We start from the raw sequence: 18,665 nt of genomic DNA, 5'->3' as shown, positions 1-18,665 counted from the left end.
ACACTGGAGTACGTTTTCAATGCTTTATTGAACAGTCAAACTTTAGGAAGTAGCAGGAAAGAGATGAAAAAGGAAACTCTCAGGAGAAACTCAAATATTTTCTTGCAAAATCTTAGCTACAAATGTCCCAGTAGCATTCAGATAATCATGTGGAATGTGTTCCCCTCATGGGATGCACTCTTTGCTCGTCTGGATAGGCCTCTCTCACCGGTCTAGCAGCCAGTACGCAGCACGAATCTAAAGTCTCTGCCACAGACTTATTTGGGGGGGTAAATCTGCACGATCCTCTGCCACAGGATGTATCAGATCTTCTGCAGTGAACAGTCAGTCACAGTGCCTGAACCTTTAAGCCGAACCGGCGACACTATGCTGTATAATTACTTATTTTGGATACGTCCTCCAGCCGAGTCATCAGGCCCCTCTATAGACCAGCACGCTGCGTGATCTCTCCAAGATGGGTCCTCCCCTGGGATCTCCTCGGCTGTCCAGCTTCGTCACACAGGACCCACAGCTCAGAACCATTCCTCGGCCGCGGTGGTAGGCCCCAGACAAACCTCTGGACCCACCCCTGCGCCATAGCATCGTGGGCCTCCCGATCGGAGGACCACGAGGTAGCTCCTTAACGCATACCTGTCGGCCAGAAGGGCCAGCAGGTGGCTGCAAAAAAAACCTTAGAACATGGTGTCTGTCCCATAAATACCCTCGCCCAGAATGCAACTCGGAAGACCACCTCCACCGAGCTTGCCTCCGAGACAGAGGAGCATCTATACACTTCGACACGTTGCCCTTCCAACACTGACTAATGGTAACAGCGACACCCACCGGTCAGCACAGAAGCACACACAACGTCAGCCAAGCTGGAACAGAGGCAAACTTTAACCTTCCTAACACACAATTTACTAAATTTACCTAATCTGCGGTAGATTCTACCAACGCTACATATATATATGTCCTCCATGAGGTATATGACAGAGCTGTGTATATAGATATATATATATATATATATATATATATATATATATACGTCCTCCATGAGGTATATGACAGAGCTGTATATATATATATATATATATGTCCTCCATGAAGTATATGACAGAGCTGTATATGTATATATATATATATATATATATATATATATATACGTCCTCCATGAGGTATATGACAGAGCTGTGTATATATACGTCCTCCATGAGGTATGTGACAGAGCTGTGTATATATACGTCCTCCATGAGGTATATGACAGAGCTGTATACATGGAAGTGTGTTGGAGGAGAGGAGGACCAGGAAGTCCAGAAAAGGACAGCCTGGAAGGAGGAGGGAGGACGGCGGAGAGGAAGTGACTTGTCTGTAGAAGGACGGAGGAGGAGGAGGAATGTGGAAGGCTGGATTCCCTGAGTCCTCGGTGCCAGTGTAGCTGGAGGCTGCCAGGGACACCATCACTAAATTCAGGGATAACACAAAGGAGCTGCTCCAGGCAAACAAATGGCTTCTATGGCGGCTGCAATAGCCGCAGCTCGGACTGCTGTGTCGGGTAACCGGCCCCTGGATGAGAAGGAGAGGAATCGCTTTGCTTATTTCTCTTCCCTCAACTCCATGGCCAAGAAGATCATGCAGGATAAGGAGCGGGTCCGCCAGCGCTATGGCACTCAGTGGGAGAAGATGCCGCCCAAAGAGCAGGACGAAGCCATAGACAAGAGCATGGTGGACCCGGAGGTGCAGAGGAGATATGTCCTACACAGGGGAGCCGCCGACACACAGCCTGTCTCCTGCTACCCCGTCCTCAAAACCCAGAGCGGCCAGAAGGTGGTGCACTTCGGGGAGGAGGTAGGTACACTGCCAGGGACATCCTGCATGGGAGAATGACAGGGAAACCTTGCACAGGGGGTGACAGGGACACACTGCATGGGGGGGGGGGGGTGACAGGGACATGCTGCATGGGGGGGGGGGGACAGGGACACGCTGCATGGGGGAGGGACACGCTGCATGGGGGTGTGTGACAGGGGACAGGGACACGCTGCATGGGGGGGACACACTGCATGGGGGTGGTGTCAGGGATGTGCTGCATGGGGGTGTGTGACAGGGACATGCTGCATGGGGGTGTGTGACAGGGGACAGGGACACGCTGCATGGGGGGGTGACAGGGACACGCTGAATGGGGTGGGTGACAGGGACACGCCGAATGGGGGGGTGACAGGGACCCGCCGCATGGGGGGAGGTGACAGGGACCCGCCGCATGGGGGGAGGTGACAGGGACCCGCCGCATGGGGAGGGGTGACAGGGACACGCCGCATGGGGAGGGGTGACAGGGACACGCCGCATGGGGAGGGGTGACAGGGACACGCCGCATGGGGAGGGGTGACAGGGACACGCCGCATGGGGAGGGGTGACAGGGACCCGCCGCATGGGGGGGTGACAGGGACATGCCGCATGGGGGGATGACAGGTATACACTGCATAGGATAATTACAGGTAGAAATTGCATGCAATGGCCGGGATCTGGGAACATACACACTGCATGTAATGACACGGCTGCTACACACTGTGATGGTGGAGAATAGCCCTGTGACTTCACTGCCAATACCTGTAAAGTAAATAGTTCATGGTTATCCAAACTAAGACCAACACATTGACTGTATACTGTATATCCATTACAGCAGTATTGCTCAAACTACCTGGACCCCCCCCCCCCCCCTTCTCCTCCTCAAGAAATCCCTTACAATTAGTTGGTGTAAAATGTATGACATTAAGTTATACTTGCTGTACTGCTGTCCTCTGATCTCTGGGCACAATGTCCCCGTCCTTCCAGGAAGATTCCTGAGGAACACCAAGCAGGTGAAATCTCACAATAAATATACTCCAGTCTATGACAGGAATGTCTCTTCATGAGATTTGGATGTCTGTATTCCCCAGGATCTAATAGGTAGGTAAGTGATATCATCCCCACCTAGGCACTACGGGCAAAAGACGGGAGTTGGGTAACAGTGACGGCCCGTCAACAAGGGGCGCCCCCCCCCCCCAACTACTCATTATAAAAATAAATTGTCCCTTTTAAGTGTCTGCGGGGCGCCGAACACACAGGTGTCTATGGTAAGCATGACATGTTTATAATCACGTGATTGTGGCTAAGAAGCTCTATTGGCTTCCTTTAGAGTGCCCTCGGGCGCAGAGCGATGTGCGCCGAACACGCCCACTGTAGCATTATGTTTCCTGTGGTGGTTACTGATTGGCGTGGTCCGTAGGACGAAGGGCGGTGCTTTTATCAGACCCACAGCGCCCCTTGCATTGTCTCGAGTTACTCATCCCAGTCCAAAGGTGGATGGAACGCAAGGCCTGAGCAGAGGAGTCGGCTGCTGGTGAGCAGGGTGCACTTGTATTACTGCGGCTAGGGAAGAGTAGATGGGCTTAGCTCTGACGTGTTTAGCTGATGGACTTCAAACCTTCCAGAGGTGTCATCCTGGGACTTGGGGCATGGTGCCAGCAAATAAAAAGTGGCTATGTCTCCAGGGCTAGTACAGTGGGCTACCATTGGCATTGCTGATGCACTGCATCACTGGGGACCCTCATAATGGGCACAGCAGGTGTACAGATCCGGCTGGGAACTCAGCACAGGGATGGTGGGAACCCCTCATAATGGGCACAGCAGGTGTACAGACCCAGGAACTCAGCACAGGGATGGTGGGAACCCCTCATAATGGGCACAGCAGGTGTACAGACCCGGGAACTCAGCACAGGGATGGTAGGAACCCCTCATAATGGGCACAGCAGATGTACAGACCCGGGAACTCAGCACAGGGATGGTAGGAACCCCTCATAATGGGCACAGCAGATGTACAGACCCAGGAATTCAGCACAGGGGCGGTGGGAACCCCTCATAATGGTCACAGCCGGTGTACAGACCCGGGAACTCAGCACAGGGATGGTGGGAACCCCTCATAATGGGCACAGCAGGTGTACAGACCCAGGAACTCAGCACAGAGATGGTAGGAACCCCTCATAATGGGCACAGCAGGTGTACAGATCCGGCTGGGAACTCAGCACAGGGATGGTGGGAACCCCTCATAATGGGCACAGCAGGTGTACAGACCCGGGAACTCAGCACAGGGATGGTAGGAACCCCTCATAATGGGCACAGCAGATGTACAGACCCAGGAATTCAGCACAGGGGCGGTGGGAACCCCTCATAATGGTCACAGCCGGTGTACAGACCCGGGAACTCAGCACAGGGATGGTAGGAACCCCTCATAATGGGCACAGCAGGTGTACAGACCCAGGAACTCAGCACAGAGATGGTAGGAACCCCTCATAATGGGCACAGCAGGTGTACAGACCCGGGAACTCAGCACAGAGATGGTAGGAACCCCTCATAATGGGCACAGCAGATGTACAGACCTCGGAACTCGGCACAGGGGCGATGGGAACGCCTCATAATGGGCACAGCAGATTGCAGATGTGGGAAATCTGAGATATAATTAGTAGCACCCCTGAGACAAGAAGAAAGTGGCAGGTGATTTATCTCTCCAGCATCCACCAAACACTAATGCCAGTTCTGGGTGGACTGACCCTTTAAGCTGAGCTGCACCATTTTCTTAATGTACTGATTCTGCGCAGCGTCAGAATATTGTATTTTACACTCGATGCGGGGACAGATCCTCATTTTTGTCCTTGTGCACAGCTTCCTCTGTCGCTAACATTCCGTCATAATCTGTCAGGTTTTTTTCCCCCGCAGCCTATTTTTAGAACTTGTTTCCAAATTTGTTTAATATTGTGCGCCCCCCCAAAAATTTTGAGCACCAGCCGCCAATGGGTAAGGATAAAATTAAGTTTTTTCTTTACAGGTATAGTCTACACCCTCTAATAGCGGGGGAATTCTGAAGAGGGAGAGGGCCAGGCAGTGCAGAGTATACATTTTATTGTGTATGTGTGATATAAATGGTTGCTGAGTTAATAGGCATAGCGAGTTGGTTATTTTTTTCAGCAAGATTTGAGTGGTGTGTCTTTTTATTGTGGATATAACCCCTATGTATGGTATAAAAAGGATGAATGGTACAGTAGATTATCCTTCTTTGTCTCTTGGCAGTCATATGGTATTAAATTCAATGTCAGCTCAAGAAGCTGCTGCAGCATGCACAGTGCAAAATAATCCAAAAAGTATGTTTAGGTGCTCGCTCACACCGACCCCATTTGGACAGCATAGCCTGACACCTAGACAGAACATTGTGCCTTCTGTCCTATGTATTTTCTTCTCACTTATGCTCTGCATTGATGTGCTCTGAAGATAAGTAGGACGTGTTGCATTTTTAAACAGCCCATTCCAATGTGCTATAAGGTATCGCTGGGTGCATAGAACTGTCAGCTGTAACAAAAATTAGGGAAAAAATACAAACACTGCAATTCTTTGTACAACGTGCGTACTTAATCCAAACGCACACGTTCCTGCAGCAATGGCTGTGCAAATAGATGGGTGCTGCAGTGACCAACAGCTGGAACCGTCAAAAGTCAAACTGAACAAATGTCGCCAGCACATAGTTACAGCAGTGTAGCAATGTTTCAGCGTTTCTCTATGACCGTCGGAGGCCGTGCGCGATGTTATGACGTCACGTCCAGACCGCGGATGTAAACAAAGCTGCGATCGCGGCTGGTAAGCATGAGATCATGGATTTATTTTTTTTTCCCGATCTCATGCTTTCCAGCCTGAAGGAGAGATGTGGGGTCTTATTGACCCTGCATCTTTTGAAAAAGAGGACCTGTCATGGACGATTCCTATTACAAGGGATGTTTACATCCCTTGTAATAGGAATAAAAGTGATAAAAAAAAAATGTAAAAGAAAGTGTAACAATAAAAAAAAAATAAAGTTAAAAAAATAAAATAAATAATAATAATTTAAAATGCCTCTGTCCCCGGTAGCTCGTGCTCAGAAGCGAACGCACACGTAAGTCCCGCCCACATATGTAAACGCTGTTCAAACTACACATGTGAGGTATCGCTGCGTGTGTTAGAGCGCGAGCAAAAAATTTTAAAACATAGAGATTTTTTAACCGGTTCAATATAGGGCATTTTCACCCCCTTCCTTCCCAGGCCAATTTTTAGTTTTCAGCGCTGTCGCACTTTAAACGACAATTGCGCAGTCATGCGACGTTGTACCCAAAAAAAATTGACGTCCTTTTTTCCCCACAAATAGAGCTTTCTTTTGGTGGTATTTGATCACCTCTGCGTTTTTTATTTTTTGCACTATAAACAAAAGAAGAGCGACAATTTTGAAAAAAACACAATATTTTTTACTTTTTGCTATAATAAATATCCCAATTTTTTTGAAAAAAAACCTAATTTTTTCCTCAGTTTCGGCCGATACATATTCTTCTACATATTTTTGGTGAAAAAAATTGCAATAAGCGTATATTGATTGGGTTGCGCAAAAGTTATAGCGTCTACAAAATACGGGATAGATTTATGGCATTTTTTTTAAAAAAATTATTTATTTATTTTTTTACTAGTAATAGTGGCGATCGCGATTTTTTTTTTCGTGACTGCGACATTATGGCGGACACATCAGACACTTTTGACACATTTTTGGGACCATTCACATTTATACAGCGATCAATGCTATAAAATTGCATTGATTACTGTGCAAATGTGACAGGCAGTGAAGGGGTTAACCACTAGGGGGACACAAGGGGTTAAGTATGTTTCCTAGGGAATGATTCTAACTTTAGGGGGCGGGGACGTACAAGGGGAGGAGACCGATCAGTGTTCTGCTGTACTGGGAACACAGATCGCTCTCCTCTCAACTGACAGGACGTGGATCTGTGTGTTTACACACACAGATCCACGGTCCGGCCCAGGTAACGGGCAATCGCGGGTGCCCAGCGGACATCGCGGCCGCCGGGCACACGCACCGGGTCCCGAGCAACGCGGCGGGCGCGCGCGCACCCCCTAGATAGCCGGGAATCCCAGGCCGTCATATGACGTCCACCCAGGATGGGAGATCCCATCTGTGGACGTCATATGTCTATGGCCCGGTGCGGAAGTGGTTAAGTACCGAAGTTTGGCGTCATTCCATGAGTGTGCGCAATTTTAAAGCGTGACATGTTGGGTATCTATTTACCCGGCGTAACATCATCTTTCACATTATACAAAAAAATTGGGCTAACTTTACTGTTTTGTTGTTTTTTAAATCATGAAACTGTTTGTTTTTTTTTTTTAAAAAACGCGTTTGAAAAATTGTTGCACAAATACTGCCGTGCGAGATAAAAAGTTGCAAAGACTGCCATTTTATTTCCTAGGGTGTCTGCTAAAAAATATAAATATAATGTTTGGGGGTTCTGAGTAATTTTCTAGCAAAAAAATTATGATTTTTACATGTAGGGTAGGAGTGCCAGAATGGGCCCCGGTATGGAAGTGGTTAAATAAAAGCTGATCATTGTTAAATGATAAACCCCTGCCAGTGTTAAATGGTTTTCCCCACCCTTAAAACTGATACATCTGCAAGAGAGTTTGTTCTTTTTAAAAACAACTGACTTACTGGCTAGATCACCAGATGAAAATAAAGGAAAAAGCCCAAAAAAAGAAATGAATGCAGCCACCACATCTAAGAATTGGTAAGCTGCAATACAATAAATGTTTGCTTTTGGGTTTACTACCGCTTAAAGCGGAGTTCCACCCACATCTACTCTTGCATAATGCATATCAATCAAATCTAATTCTTGTCATTAGCACTGCCTTTAGAAGATAGTTATCGTAAAAAATACCTTAGATTTTTCATTCTTGGGGATTCCCATCTTACTTGTGGGCAGGAGAAGCCCACAAGCATATTCTTCGGGGATATGACGCTGCTGTATTCCCAGCATGCAACGCCTGTTCTTGCACATGCGCAGTAATAGCACGTAGCGGTGCTGGAAATTATACAGGCTGCCAGCACAACCGTGGACGGCGTGGGAAGTGGCAGCCCCATTGTGATGGTAACGAAGCCCTCGGCGTTGCCCACTGACTCCTGGGAAATGACGACACACATCTCCCAGGAGCAGTAGTGAGCAGAGGAGCCGAGGGAAATGACGTCAGGAGCCGCGGTGAGGAAGGGGAAGATTAGAAGGGACCACATAGCAACAGGGATTATAAAAGGTAAGTAAAAAAAAAAATACCGGTAATAATTTCTCCAAATGTCATTTGCTATGTTATTTGCTGCACAGTTATGTAAAATTATTTGTATGGGTAGAACTCCGCTTTAAGAATAAAACAGCCGGCAGGTCAATAACTAAAACCTGTAAATCAGCGTGACAGCTAGAGTTTTCAGAAGAAGTAATGAAGTGCAGCCTGTATATTTCTTGATGTGAGAGCAGCAGCTGGAGTTCTATCAGTTGATGATCTTTCAGTACCCTCTGTTATCTAATCCACTCATTTAATACAATGTAATAACCGCATAGTGTGACCTTGCTGCTGATAATGCCTTTTGTTTCCACGTTTTCTGTCCAGCAACTTGAATTGTAAAATGAAGGTCATTTGTTTGTAGCTGTGATTAGAGAGATCTTCCATGGTACTGAAATACTGCCCTATGATGGGCTAGTAACTCATGAGAAAGGCAGGCTTCTCTCATGGGGATCCTTTTCTCAAGATGAGGATCTATAGCTTATACGTTTTGTCTTTGCTATCTCGCTGTATTTGCACGTTGGATGGTTGTGCATTTCCTATAAGACAACAGGACAGAGCATCATTTGTGATATTCTATCCATTTGTTAAGATACAAGTAAGTATTGTGAGACATTTTTATAGTGGTTGTAAACCCTTACATATACCCAGTGATGGGACTATCCTCAGGTGATGCATAGAGATGAAACAATGCTCCTACAGAAGTTGTATCTGTCTATGTGCAGTCTTCTCTTCTCTACATCCATTTTAAAGTGCTGAATTTATAAGCTGGTCTGAGAGCTCAGAAAAAAAGAGGATGGAGAGTGTTTCTCAACTCCAGTCCTCAAGGTGTCCCAACACGTCATGTTTTCAGGATTTCCCTCAGATGAAACAGGTGTGGTAATTACTAAGGCAGTGAAACTGATCAAATCTGTGCAAAATAATGAAAAGCCTGAAAACCTGACCTGTTGGTGACGCCTTGAGGACTGGAGTTGGGAAACACCGCTCTGGAGAGCTCAGTGAGTAGAGTTCTGAGAGCTGTTTAGAGGGATGGGACAATACCCCCTTTTACACAGCTCACAAGAACAGAGCTGAGGCTGTCAATCAGCTGGAGGTCCCTCTTCTGTCACCTTTTTTCTCTTGGTGTCAGGAAAACTTGTCAACAGAATTATGCTGATAGCAGAGGAACAAAATAGCAGACAGAAATGACACTTAGTGCTCCTAATTGAGACACACACTATAGTGGGTTATGCATTGTTCATGTCTGAGGTTTACAACCAATTTAAGCTGTCAGCGATGTGGCAGGGATGGGCGTGACCGGAGGCTGAGGGAGAGGGGAGGGCGTTGAGAACCCGGACCTAGCTGCTATCAGCTGTTCCTCCTGACGCCCGCCCGCCACCCATGCTGGATGTTTGGGATGCCGTAGCGGCTTTCCCCATGTTTATGACGGCCGGAGGGTGGAGGAGACAAGGAGTAAGCAGCTGGCTCATGATCTAGCTGAAGCCGTGGCTCTCCTGGAGACAGGAGTTTAAAAACCGCACCGGATCCTTCATTTGAGCGTTCGCGCTGGCTGCCAGCACACAGGTGGATACCGCTGGTTGGCGGTTTGGATGACAGGAGGAAGGAAGACTGTCTAGCTACACAGCGCGCTGCACACCTGAGGTAACCTGTCTGTGTCACCCCTAATAAACGGGAACCTGGGGAATCCTCCTGTAGTGTCATCTCCCGGTGAGTCTTTACTTTGATGTATTGGAGGGGGCATTTCAAAGGCTGAAGAGGGAGTTGTAAGGTGCAAGGTGATCATACTGCCTAGCGCCACCGTCTCAGGGCTTTTCTGAACTTTCTGGAGCCGGTTTCTGGAGGCGGTTTTCCCCCTTGGGGTATCAGCAGACCATTGATTTATTTGGGAAGAAAAAAGTTGGCAGCGATTGAACAGGTGGTACAAACCTTTGCCCCCAAAATCTTAAGGGGTGAGGGTGGATAAGATGACCAGGAAAAAAGGGTCAGAGGAGGCCGCAGCACAGGAGGGAGCGCACAATTTGCGAGGTCCCAAGGAAAAGGTAGCCCAGGGAGCGGCCGCTAAATTGGAGCGATTTGCTCACACACCAAATTGCACACCAAAAAAGGGAAACCAGGGGGGTGCACAACTCCAAGGGGCACAGATTAATCACCCTGGGGGGAGGAAGAGCCAAGGTCCAGCTGAAATCTGTATACCTACAGTAACCGAATCAGCATTGCAGACATGTTTGGTAAAGGAGAGTGGCCTGAGTGGCCTGGGCCATGAAGTAATAAAGGATAAGGAGGCCGCAGAGCAGGAACCATCCCTGAAGGACATCCTCCTAGCAATTAATGTCTGCAAGACCACGTTGTCGGATCTATCAGACCAACTTAGAGGAATTAGAGATGACCTGGTCATATTGAAAAAGGATATGCAAGAGGTATGTGCCCGTACCACTGCTTTAGAAGAGAGGCTCAGTCAGGTGGAGGACGATGTGAACCCACTGAGACAGGAGGTTAAGAAGATGAAGGTACAGCTAGACACATGCCTCCAGAAAATTGATGAATATGAGAACAGAGCACGCAGGAAGAACGTGAGGGTCCTGGGCCTCCCCGAAAAAAGTGAGGGCAACAACCCTGTAGAATTCATGGAGGGATGGTTCAGGGGCATGTTTGGCAAGGACGCTTTCTCCAAAATGTTTGCTATTGAGCGAGCACACAGAATTGCCCCGAGGGTCCCACATCCAGGGGGTCAGCCAAGGCCACTCATAGTTAAAATTTTGTTTTTCAGAGATAAAGTGACTATTCTCCAGAAAGCGAGGGAGATGAAAAATATCCTGTATAATGGTGCAAGAATATCTTTGTATCCAGATTTTTCTCCTGAACTGCAGAGACAGAGAGCGAAGTTTGTAGAATGTAAGCGAAGCTTACAGCAGCATGGACTCAGATATGCGCTGCTGTACCCAGCTCGTTTACGGGTAATAGCAAATGGAGAGGTGAAATTTTTTAATGCTCCTGCAGAAGTGTCCTCATGGTTAGAAAGATATGAGGGAAGGCTGCGGCCAGGTGAGGGGCTCCGGGGAGAGGGGGGGAGGGAGTAGGAGATCGGAATTTGGGGTCTTTTGGGGTTTTTTTTTTTTTTTACCCCTTTTTTTTCCTTTCTCTTTTTCTCGCCTCCCTCCCTTCTCCCCCCCCCCCTCCCCCTTTTCTTTTTCCCCTCCCATCCTTTTCACAGTTGATATAGTAGGGATATATGGTTCAGTGGTGTGGGTTTTAGGGAGAAGCAGCCATGGAAAGGGGAAGAGAGAAACAATTTTTTTTTTTTTTCTCTCTTTTCTTTCCTTTTGGTATTTACACTTATTAAGTATGCTGGGGGTAATCCCCCCCTTATAAAGGTTCGGGTTGTAACGTAAAAGGAGGAAGGTGGTACACCCAGGTTTAGATGGAGTGGGTGGGAGGGGAGGTGGGGGGTTGGGAGGGCTGGGAGGGTGTGGGGGCGAGGATGTGTGAATGGGGGTTTGGGGGGAGATAGGGGGGTAGAGTGGAGTGAAGGGGGTAGCATTGAAGTCACACAAAAAGTAATAGCACTAAAATTTCAAAAATTAATCACAACAGTGTTGGAAATTGAGTATTATTTAGAGTTAAGATATAGGAACAGGTGTAGCATTGAAGTTACACAAAAAGTAATAGCACCAAAATTTTAAAAATTAATCACAACAGTGTTGGAAACTGAGTATTATTTAGAATTCAGATATAGGAACAGGTGATGGTAGGCACAAAAACAGATACGAGGGCAATGTTATGAATAGTTAATTGTGTGAAGGTATGTTCGTGGAACGTGCGGGGGGTGAAAGATGTATGCAAGAAACAAGCAATTTTCTCTATGGCCAGAATAAGGGATGTCAGGATACTCTGCCTCCAGGAGACCCATTTAGACAGGGGTTCGGTCAACATTCTAAGGAATAGGGGCTATCAAGAGCAGTTCCACTCAACCTATTCCTCGTACTCAAGAGGAGTGAGTGTGCTGATAAACACCAGATTGGTTTTCTCCTGTAGACAGAGCAAAATGGACAAGTATGGTCGGTACGTTTTTCTCTATTGTAATATTGAGGGGCGGGATTGTATTCTTGCGGGTGTATATATTCCCCCACCATTTAAAACAGAGATACTCAACAAACTGATAAATTTTACAGCGGACAAACCAGGGGTACCGGTCATAGTAATGGGGGATTTCAATATGGCTATGGATAACCGTTTAGATAGATTCCCGACAGGGTTGGCTCCTGGAGGGTTATCTAGGGGCCCGCTTCTCCAATTTTGTGAGGAAGTGGGTTGGGTGGATGTCTGGAGGAGGTGGCATCCGGGTGTGAGGCAATATTCATGCCACTCAAGGACGCATGCCACCCTCTCCAGGATAGATTTGGTGCTCTGTAATGAGGAAGCTCAGAAAATGGTGGAAGAGATAGATTATGATCTTAGGGGGCTCTCAGATCATTCTCCAGTGGTTTTTTTCAGTGAAAATGGGGTGGAACACTGGACGAGGGGAGTGGAAATTGAACCCCTTCTGGCTTGAAGTGATTGAGGACGATGGAGGGATCATCAGTAACCTGAAAGAGTTTATAAACCTGAATCAAGGGTCTGCCCCGATAGGTACCACTTGGGACGCTTTGAAGGCATTCCTTAGAGGGGTTCTTATACAGAAAATCTCCTATGTCAAGAAGAAAGCACAAGTTAAGGAACAAAGAACAAGGGAAAAGGTGAGGGAGGTAGAAGCTAGATATCTGGAGGAGCCTACCACAGTCAGATATGAGGCTTGGGTAGAGGGCCAGGAGGAATATAGAAAATTAATCCTGGAGAAAGAGGAAAAGAGTAGAATGTTTCAGAAACAGAATTTTTTTTGTGAAGGGGAAATGGTGGGTAGAACTTTGGCATTAATAGCTAGGGCAAATGGCCCCTCCTCCACGATACCGGCGGTGTGGGATAGGGACGGGTGCACTATAAGGCATACTCCTGGTATGGTGGAGGTGTTCAAAGATTATTATGAAGATCTGTATAAGGCCCCTCAGTTAGATGTAGAAGGGGAGATGTGGGAGTTCTTTGAAAGACTCAAAATTGCTCCTCTAGCCAGAGAGGAAAGAGATACCCTGGACGCCCTGCTGACACTGGTGGAGATACAAAGAGTGGTAAAGGAAATGGCGAATCAAAAAGCGCCAGGACCTGATGGTTTGCCTGCAGAACTGTATAAAAAATATGAGGAAGTTTTGCTCCCACAACTAGTAGAAGTTTTAAATGGGGCCGTGATGGAAGGTAAATTACCCATGTCTATGACAGAAGCCACGATCATAATTTTGTTAAAAGAGGGGAAGAACCCGTTAGATGCTGCCTCATACAGACCAGTCTCACTTTTATGTACGGATGTCAAGATTCTGGCTAAAGTTTTAGCAAATAGGTTAAAAAAAATAATTTCTAGAGTAATGCACGCGGATCAAACCGGTTTTATTCCGGATAGATCGGTGAGTATGAACATTAGGCGAATGTATAGTAACATACAAGTACCTATGGAGAAGGGAGGCAACAGGGCTATTCTATCTCTAGATGCGGTTAAGGCATTTGATAGCCTTGAGTGGCACTATCTGTGGAAGGTACTGGCAGAGTTTAAATTCGGCCCTAACTTTGTGAAATGGCTGAGGCTATTATATGATAACCCGAAAGCTAAAGTCAGAGTTAATGGTGAGTGCTCTGAGTGGTTCCAGTTGGGGAGGGGGACGAGACAGGGGTGCCCATTGTCGCCCCTGCTCTTCGCCCTAGCACTGGAGCCCTTGGCAACCGCTCTGAGAACGTCACAGGAAATCCAGGGCTTCAAAAGCAGGGGTGCAGAGGAGAAAGTCGCTATGTATGCGGACGATATCCTGTTATTCCTGGGAGATACACAAACCTCCTTGCTAGCAGCCATGAAGCTAATTAAAGAATTTGGACATTTCTCGGGCTTGAAGATTAACTGGGATAAATCGGCTTTATTGCCGATAGATCCCCTGGTAAATCCTCTCCCTAGTCAGGTGAGTTCGATAAAAATTGTAAACCAAATGAGATACTTGGGGGTAAATATAACAAAAGATCCAGGGCAGTACATAACAGGCAATGTAGTACCATTATTGGTAAAATTAAAGCAGAAGAGTCGGGTGTGGGGTGGTCTTCCTCTCTCGATCGCCGGCAGATGTAATCTTATCAAAATGATATGGATGCCACAAATTTTATTTATACTACAGAATTCCCCTGTCTGGATTCCAAGACCTTGGTTTAGGAGGCTGGATAGTCTGTTCAGGGAATTAATTTGGAAAAATGGTGTGGCAAGGATAGGTTTGAAAACGCTGCGGCGGCCGAGGGAGGAGGGAGGCCTGGCGTTGCCGGACCCCTGGAGCTACTTCTTAGCAGCCCAAATACAGTTTATGAGAGGCAGCAATGTGTCTGAAGAAAGGTCAGGAAGAGATAACTTATGGATGAGTAACATCAGCTATGCTACAGAGGTGGAGGCAGTGGAGGCCGAATCCTTTGGACATAGCTGCCCCACAACTCAGTTAATGATCAGAAGCTGGAAGATGGAAGATAAAGGCCGCACTAGGATACTCGGGGTTCTCCGAATTTTCCCCGTTATGGAACAACAAAAATCTGAAGGAGCTCAGTGTGATGGGGAAAATGGAAGAATGGGATAGGAGGGGTATCCACTGTCTGAGGCAGATGTATAGAGCAGGGAGGATGAAGTTGTTCCAAGAGTTAAGAGAGGAGTTTGCAGTGCCCAATAGATTGTTCTTTGGCTACTTGCAGGTAAGACATGCCTTGGAGGCACAATTTAAGGGCAAAGAGATAGAGTGGAGTGAAATGCCCTTACTAAGGAAATTGGTAAACAGCAAGGGATCTAGAGGGCTGATTTCAGAAGTGTACAGGAGTATAATCAAGGCGGGGCAGGAGGGGGAGGTAGAGCCCAAGAGGAGAACTAAATGGGGGGAAGAGATCGGCACCATAACAGAGGAACAATGGAAGTTTAATCTAGCATTGGGCCCAAGGGTATCTCTGTCACCATCACAAGGGGTCTCCCATTTGTATCTAATTTATAGACTTTACTATACACCAGAAAAACTATTTAGGTTTGGAAAGAGGCAGGAGGCGAACTGTCAGCGTTGTGGAGATGGAAGAGGCGACCTGATACACATGTTCTGGCGATGCCCCAAGTTACATAGATATTGGGAAAAACTAGTGGAGGAAATCAATGTAATATTTAGATCTTCACTGGCGATGGAGGCCCGAACCTGCCTTTTGAGTTTATTTGAGTAAAATGATATGCTGAAGGACACCCAGACGGCAATTATAAGATGTTTGTTTCAGGGTAGGAAAATTATAGCACGGAAGTGGCAGGCGAAAGAACCCCCAACGGTAGGAGAATGGAGAAGAGAGGTTAAGGATATGATCATTAAGGAGGAATTCTGGTACAGAAGGAGAGGTAATTTAAAGAAATACAAGAGTATATGGAAGTTATGGCTGGAGCATGAATGAATTAGTGAGGTGTAACAGAATTTAGGTTGTGCGGGTGGTGTGTGTTTGGGTGGAGGGGGGGGTGGAGGTGGGGGGGGGTGTTGGGGGGGGTTTGAGGGGGATGGAGGGAGGGAGATAGCAGCAGACACTACTGTAGTTTGTACAAACATTATGTATAACTTCTGCTTAACTGGAGAATTTTGTTGCTTTTATTTCTTTTCTAATTAAGAAGTTTTTGAATAAATAAAGATAAAATTGTATATTAGCCACAATGATGTGAAAAAAAGAGATGGGCTAGTTTTTGATTTTTTAAAGTTGAAACAACGTCTCTTAGGAAAAAATTTGCTGAAGTGGTTAAGAAAGAAAAGGAAAAAAAAAAAAAAAAAAAAAAAAGCTGTCAGCGATTGTACACCATGCTGGAAAAAGATTAGTGAGCTGTTTAGTAAGACCTCGTTCACAAGAGGCGTACCAAAGCGTGCACCCGTAGAGAACCGTGTATACCCGCAGCGACACAGCCGCTGCTCCCAATTTAACATCCACATGTGTGTCCCCACCTCATCCCTTTAAACCCAAACACATATTATGTGGCTGATTAAGGTCGTAATTAAACTCACTTGATGCCTAATCTGCATTAAATTTGCTGCAGAACCTGTGTAATTCATATGTGTTCAGGTTTACAGGGATGAGATGGCAACCCTACCCTGAACTCAGTGTGGGAGTTTGGGGACATGTACCTACACCAATGTCAAATAGGGGGCAGCAGGTGTGCTCATGTAGCTGCTGCCTTTCAATTGACATGGATGGCACTGCCTGTTCAGGGATACATGGAACACCTGTGCAGGTAAACACAGCCTTCCACGGGTGTATGCTTTAATATGTCCTATGTGGACAAGGCCTAAAGAAATCTGTAGGAAGATGGTCCTTCCAAGTTGCAAGTTTGGAGAGCTAAAAAAAAAAATGAAAAAAGATGAAAAAGTGCCCATGTTTTTCAGACTGATTTAGCTGATGCTTTGTGGAAGGCAAATTTATGTTCAACAGGTGTCAGAACAAAAAAAGCTTATAAATTGTTTATGCAATCAAGCAGCTTCATCTTTTGTTGGAAAGATCTCTTCCTACCACATCTTATGTGTTGAACAAACTTTATCATTTGCTTTCTATTGGGATTTTGACATATACAAACACAACAATGGAAATTGCACATAGAAAAAATTAGCAAGATTAGATCTGAATTTAGTTATCGTTTCTCTTTAGTTTTCTGGCTTGCCACATAGCTATAACTTGAGGGTTAATATATGAAATAAAACCTTTCCACTAAGTCCAAACGAGTGTTTGGTATCAGCTCTGTCATCAGAGTCCACAGAGTCTACCTCTACCTGGTACGTTTATCAAGTGTTGAAATGTTTTTTAGACGTGTTCAGCAAACCATTGAGTGACATGTTACACGCCTGTCAGCTTCTAGCTACATTAAGACCTGTTCATGTTTTTGATAGAAGTCGATCCTTTTTTTTATTCACAAAGGCATTGTTAAATTGATCATAAATTATAGTCATTACGTTAAACATGTCATACTGTTTTTTTTTTGTTTTTTTTTTGTTTTTTTTTTATTTCATATAACTGTTCCATTCATCCAAGAATTCTCTATTTGCAGACCTATAGCATTTTAGCTGTCAGTTTTTGAATCTATTAAGGGGCAGATTTCAATCATTCATATTTCTTTCCAGTTGTGTGACTGTCTTGTAGGGTATCCTTGTCTTCCTACAAGAGCACAAGAGAATTGAGATCTGTCAATTGTGCCTGCAAGTCGATGAAAGACTGGAATCCGACATCCTGTATTATCATTCTACATTTTGATAGAGGGTCCTGCATGGTGAACTGAAAAGGGGAGTTACACTGACCCACATCCCGGGATAATCATGAAAACAAAAGGGTTCCTCTGGGTGGGACTTTAAAAGGACAGTGAACAACTGGATGATCACAAAGGGATAGAAAAATATATCATTTTTAATAGCTCAAAGTTAAAAGATACAGTACATAAAAACTCCAGATATCTCTGTTGTTTACACGAATTTCTCAACAGACCCAATTGGTAGTTGTCAACATTTGCCATTTAATCCGCAATGAATTTTTATGTACTGTATCTTTTTTACCTTTGAGCTATTAAAAATTATATATTTTTCTATCCCTTTGTGATCAGCCAGTTGTTCACTGTCCTTTTAAAGTCCCACCCAGAGGAACCCTTTTGTTATCATTCTCAATTAGGCTTTAACATTGACTAGAAGTATGCTTGGTTTTGAACTTTGAATTTTGCACCAATTTAGCGCTGGACACAGGGGATGACACAACCTTGTCAATAGCATGATAACCTCTCTGGTTTATTATTCATTCCATCCTCTGGAAATCTCTCACCTTGCAAGAACCTAAGTAGCTCCCTTCTTCACTATGCCTAACAGAAGCCATCAAGCACTTCATTTGTGGTTTGTCTCACAATTATTACCCTTCTTGATCCAAACACTTCAGATGTGTCCATAATACTCCAGTCATTAATGATCCAATTTGTACATTCTTTTCATTTGTCAGCTTTACACATGTCTACCTTTATGGCCAGACTTCTCTTCATGAACAGTGGTGCTTTTGAATTTTCCACTTCTTTTTTATATCCTGGTTAGGATCTAGTTTCTTTTCTTTCAGGACAGTCCGGACTTTTTGTCCCCATGTGATGGGGGGGGGGGTTTATAAAAGTGTAAAAAATGTAAGTTATAACTAAGCACATAAAAACCCCTCCAAAATTGTTGGGCCCCCCCACATATACACACGTACAAATGTAAATGTACATGTAAGGGGCACCTACGCAAGAAAACATAGATTGCACTGCACGTGTTACATATTGCTGCACGTAGAGTGATAATTCTAGGCCCATTATAATGGTTAACTGGACACAGCGAGAGCCAATCGGTGGGTCCGGCGGACGCGATGTCCGCCGGGAACCCCGCGATCGTTTGTAGAGAGGCAGAACGGCGTTCAGT

At 45.7% G+C, this 18,665-nt stretch overlaps 1 protein-coding gene across 1 annotated transcript in view; it reads left to right on the top strand.

Moving 5' to 3' along the window:
• The first annotated feature begins 1,326 nt into the window (after positions 1 to 1,326).
• LG04H1orf198 (linkage group 04 C1orf198 homolog) overlaps positions 1,327 to 18,665 on the top strand; it is a 54,769-nt gene continuing 37,430 nt past the window's right edge. The window contains exon 1 of the mRNA XM_073627757.1: positions 1,327 to 1,824. Within this exon, the coding sequence (XP_073483858.1) occupies positions 1,483 to 1,824 (342 nt within the window). The 5' untranslated portion in view covers positions 1,327 to 1,482. The remainder of the gene's footprint in view (positions 1,825 to 18,665) is intronic.

The sequence above is a fragment of the Aquarana catesbeiana genome, linkage group LG04, assembly GCF_042186555.1.
Source record: "Aquarana catesbeiana isolate 2022-GZ linkage group LG04, ASM4218655v1, whole genome shotgun sequence".
NCBI lineage: Eukaryota > Metazoa > Chordata > Amphibia > Anura > Ranidae > Aquarana > Aquarana catesbeiana.
Note: the sequence above shows the minus strand (reverse complement) of the source record. Positions and strands in the feature narration are given on the sequence as shown.